At 55.3% G+C, this 4,825-nt stretch overlaps 1 protein-coding gene across 1 annotated transcript in view; it reads left to right on the top strand.

Moving 5' to 3' along the window:
* EMH_0030590 (CMGC kinase, Dyrk family, putative) overlaps positions 1-2,694 on the top strand; it is a gene marked incomplete at both ends in the record, with an annotated part of 6,126 nt that extends 3,432 nt beyond the window's left edge. The window contains 3 exons of the mRNA XM_013494430.1: positions 3-494; positions 904-975; positions 1,372-2,694. Of these exons, the coding sequence (XP_013349884.1) occupies positions 3-494; positions 904-975; positions 1,372-2,694 (1,887 nt within the window). The remainder of the gene's footprint in view (positions 1-2; positions 495-903; positions 976-1,371) is intronic.
* Between the last annotated feature and the right edge of the window lie 2,131 nt (positions 2,695-4,825).

The raw sequence follows: 4,825 nt of genomic DNA, 5'->3' as shown, positions 1-4,825 counted from the left end.
TATCCTCTGAGGATGAGTTAGCGGGGTGCGGCATGCAGGAGCAGGCAGTATCTGCGTCTGCTGCAGCAGAAAACCAGAAGCTGCAGCAGCAGCAGCAGCAGCAGCAGCTGGAGAAGCAGCAGCAAGAGGTGTACCTAGCAGCGCGAGCCTGGGAGGAGAAGTACTGCGATGGGGACAAGCAACGCTTCAGGCAGCAGCAGATGAGGCGTGCTGCAGCAGCCCTCGCGCATGCTGCTTATCCTCCTTCAGCAGACCCTGCGTACCCTCGGCCTTGTCGTGGGCGGGGCCCCCCCAGCAGCCATGGGGGCCCCCAGGGGGGCCCCGAGGGGGGCCCCCAGGGGGGCCCCCAAGGGGGCCCCCAGGGTACGGCGATGTATGACTGCTTCAATGTGAAGGTGGTGTTCAGAAGAAACACGACGGGGTCTGAGGGCCACAAAGAAATGGTGTTGCCAGCTGGCACCCTTCTCGGTGGTAGATACAGGGTGCAGCACGAGGTGGGTTCTCTTGCTGCTGCTGCTGCTGCTGCTGCTGCTTGTGCTGCTGTTGCTGCCTCGTGTGGTGCTGCTGCTGCTGACGGTGCAGCACGGGGTGGGTCCTCTTGCTGCTGCTGCTGCTGTTGCTGCTTCGTGTGCTGCTGCTGCTGACGGTGCAGCTACTGCTTTTCGCGGGCTCGCAGCCGTCGCTGCTGCTGCTGCTGCTGCTGCAGCAAGCTGCATTGCTGCAGCAAGCTTCGCTGCTGCAGCAGGCTACGTGTAGATATTTCTGCTGCGGAGAGGCCCGCTCAGGCTGGGCTTCAGAGTCGAGGGTTTAGAGATTGGGGTTTACACTTTCGGACTGAGGGTTTTGCTTCGGTTGCTGGTTTAGGGTTTAGGGTTTAGGGTTTAGGTTTGGATTGTGCTGCAGGTGGGGGCGGCGGCGTTCTCGCGCTGCCTGCAGGGCATCGACGAGGTCACTGGAAAGAGGGTCTGCCTGAAGGTAAGCTGCTGCGGTTGCTGCTGTTGCTGCTGCTGTTGTTGCTGCTTTTGCTGCTGCTGCTGTTGGTTGTGTTGCTGCCTTGGTGATCATGGGTGCAGCAGCAGCACTAGCAGCAGCAGCACTAGCAGCAGCAGCACTAGCAGCAACAGCACTAGCAGCAACAGCACTAGCAGCAACATGAGTAAGGAGATCCCGTTCGCTACATTTACGTTAATATATGTTTTTTCTCTTNCAGCACTAGCAGCAACATGAGTAAGGAGATCCCGTTCGCTACATTTACGTTAATATATGTTTTTTCTCTTGCTGCGTCTGTTGCTGCTGCTGCTGCTGTTGCTGCTGCTGCTCTTGCTGCTGCTATTTCTGCTGCTGCTGCTGCTGCTGCTGCTGGTGTTTTAGGTGATGAAGAACGAGAAGGAGTTTCTGGATCAATCTCTGGACGAGGTAGCAGTGCTGCGTTTGCTGCTGGCGAACGGTGACCCTGACGTGCATCGTTTTTTGCGTTTGTTGGAGTGTATGTACGTTGGGGGTCACCTGGTGTTAGTAACAGAATTACTAGATGAGGATTTGTATACTTTCAGCACAACACTGAGGAGACAGAGACAGCCATCGTTCTGGACCCTAGGCAGGCTGCAGCGAGCAGCCAGAGACGTGCTGCTGGCGCTGCAGTTCATACATAGTCTACATATTATACATGGGGACCTGAAACCCGAGAATATACTAGCAGCATTCACTGCCCCGCTAGCAGCAAAACTAAAACTACTGCAGCAGCAGCAGAGACAAACACAAAAAATACTAGCAGCAACCAGACAAGTTAACGGCTGCTGCAGCGAAACACATCCACCCACGAGCTGCAACCCGACCAGGAGCAGCACGAGCACCACCAGCACCAGCAGCAGCATCTGCAGCAGCAGCAACGGCGACAACAACACCAACAGCAGCAGCAGCAGCAGCAGCAGCAGCAGCAGCAACGGTTCTTTGTTTGATTGGAGTTGCTTGGATCTGTTTCGTGTGAAGGTGATAGACTTCGGCAACTGCTGCTTCAGCAGCGACGAGCTTGTGGTGTATACGCAGTCTCGTTCCTATAGGGCCCCAGAGGTGCTGCTAGAGCTCCCCTATTGCCAACAGATAGATATATGGAGCCTGGGGTGTATAGTATATGAACTATGGACGGGAGAGATGCTGCTAGGGTGTTACTCGGTGCCCTCGTTGCTAGCGAAAATGGTGGGGTTGTTGGGGCCCATACCCAGCTACATGGCTCGCTGCAGCCCCCTCAAGCATCAGCTGCTAGACCCTGAGGGTTTTCTCTATAGATTCATAGATAATATATCCAACGCACAGGAACACAGACAGCAGCAGCAGCTGCTGCAGCAGCAACCATCCGTCAGCTGCGACCTCAGACACCCCGAAGACACTCTGCTCAGTGTGGTGCAGGACCACCTGAAACACAGACAAACCCGGCAACACAGCCCCACCCCGCCACCCCCCAGCAGCAGCAGCAACAGCAGCAGCAGCAGCAGCAGCAGCAGCCGTATGATTCGTTTCTTTGTACCCAAACGCACCAACCTACGCCAGCGTCTCCGCTGCACCGACGATACCTTCGTCGACTTCGTCAGCAAAATGCTGCAGATAGATCCCTGCAAGCGGTGGACAGCCAACCAGCTACTCCACCATCCTTTCCTCACCCCAGGCAGATACATCGACGGCATACAAACCCCCTAAACGTTTACAACCCCACCACCCCCTGCCCCACAACCACCGCTGGTATATTATTTGTACCCTTGGGGGTCGTTCCCTAGGACCCGCTTGGGGTTTGCCGTGGGGGCCCCCCTGGGGGGCCCCCGCCCCCTTCGGTGGAAGTGGAGGCCCCGCGCGGGGCCCCTGTCCGCGGTGTGTAGCCACACAGAAGCCCCAACACGCAGCGCATGCAAGCGCTGCTACTAGAGACCCGCATGCAAACCGGCTCATACAATACAGGCAAATGGGGGCCCCTGTGCTGCATCGAATAGCGTTCAGCTGCAGCTTCCTGGTGGTCGGCGGCCCCGGGGGGGCCCAGGGGGCCCCCTTGGGGCCCCCAGTTGGGGGCCCCCTGGGGCCCCTCGCCGGCCGTGGGTATTTCTGCATAATATTTCGTGAGGTGAGGGGGACCGCAGGTTAGAGTTAGACCCTAGGCCCCCTCTGTAGGGGCCTGCACCGCGCGTGGCAGCCCATTGTGAGCCAGTCACCGTACTAGACCTTTTAGGACCCTATGGGGGCCCCCCGTTGGGGGCCCCCAAAGGCGCCTTTTGTGGGGGCCCCTGTAGGGGCCCCCTATGTGGAGGGCCTCTAGAGGGGCCCCCTTAGCAACCCTCTGTAGGTTTCACTGCACCGCAGGCAGGGGCGGTATGTAGGGGGCCCCCCTTCACTAGACCCTCTAGGGCCCCTCTGTATGGGCCCACGCACCGCTGGGCTGGGGCCCCCGGTGCCCTCAGGGGCCCCCGGTAGACCGAGAGGCACCCCAGAGGGAATCCAACTCATTTGGGGAGGGTTCAGCTGGGGGGCCCCCTTTGAGTTCGTGAGAGGGGCCCCTGCATCGGGGCCCCCCTATTGAGACCGTTGGGGCCCCCAGGAGAGGCACTTAGCCAACCCTGGGGCCCCCAGGTTTAGTGTGTTTCTGTAGGGTGGAGGGTTTTTGCTTTCGTTGCTCAGAGGGGAACATACATAGATGTTATGCAACAGCAGCAGAAGAGAGAGCAGCAACTGCAGCAGCAAACACAGAACACGCTGCAGCAACAGCAGCAGCAGCAGCAGCAGCCACACCTCAGGAGTTTACATGTTAGTGCACATGCTGCCAGCAACAGCATACTAGCAGCTGTTGCTGCTGCTGTAGCAGCAACACCCCCCACTCGAACAAGGCACTAACAGCAGAAGCAACAGCATCGTTTAAACAGCAGAGTGGCAGCAGCAGCAGCAGCAGCAGCAGCAGCAGCAGCAGCAGCAGCAGCANAGCAGCGCCGCCTGTATACACACACGCGTAGTGCTGAAGCGTCACATGGGCCCCCGTTGCGCCCCTACCCCCTGCTATGTCCTTCAGTGAATATTTCTATAGTTACTCTTTGTTATTTTTATTATTTTTTTATTCATATCAGTATTATATTTCTATAGTTTCTGTTTTTTATTTTTATTATTTTTTTATTCTTATTCTTATCAGTATTATATTTCTCCAGTTTCTGTTTGTTATTTTCAGTGTTTTTACTCTTATCAGTATTATATTTCTCTGGTTTCTGTTTTTTATTTTTATTATTTTTTTATTCTTATCAGTACTGTATTTCTATAGTTTCTGTTTGTTATTTTTATTATTTTTTTATTCTTATTCTTTTATTATTATATTTATATAGTTACTATTAGTTGTTTTTATTGCTTTCACTCTTATTTTTATCTGTATTCTTCGCTGCACGCCATTTGTACTTGGGCTACCTATACACTAGGTCGTTGTATGTGCTGCTGCTGCGGTGCACTGCTGCTGCTGCTGCTGCTGCTGCTGCTGCTGCACGCTACAGGAGCTGCAGCTGCAGCAGATGCATAGATATTCTTGGTGGCGCATCTAGAGGAGCAACAGACTCTATGCGTATCAACCGAACACCAAACAACTACGCCCCAAACCCTAAACCCTAAACCCTAAACCCTAAACCCTAAACCCTCGCAGAATCCAAGTGTGGCTGGAGGGAAACAAGTCGCAAAGGCGAGGCTCTCCCTCCTCTCTCCACCTCAGGGGCATTCTGCTGAAAGCACTGCATGCAGCTTGCTGCAGACCCCTGCTGCAGCAGCAGCAGCTGCTGCTGCAGCTGCTGCAGCAGCAGCAGCAGCTGCTGCT

This window comes from Eimeria mitis, genomic scaffold, assembly GCF_000499745.2.
Source record: "Eimeria mitis Houghton genomic scaffold, Emh_scaff1151, whole genome shotgun sequence".
Taxonomy (NCBI): domain Eukaryota; phylum Apicomplexa; class Conoidasida; order Eucoccidiorida; family Eimeriidae; genus Eimeria; species Eimeria mitis.
Note: the sequence above shows the minus strand (reverse complement) of the source record. Positions and strands in the feature narration are given on the sequence as shown.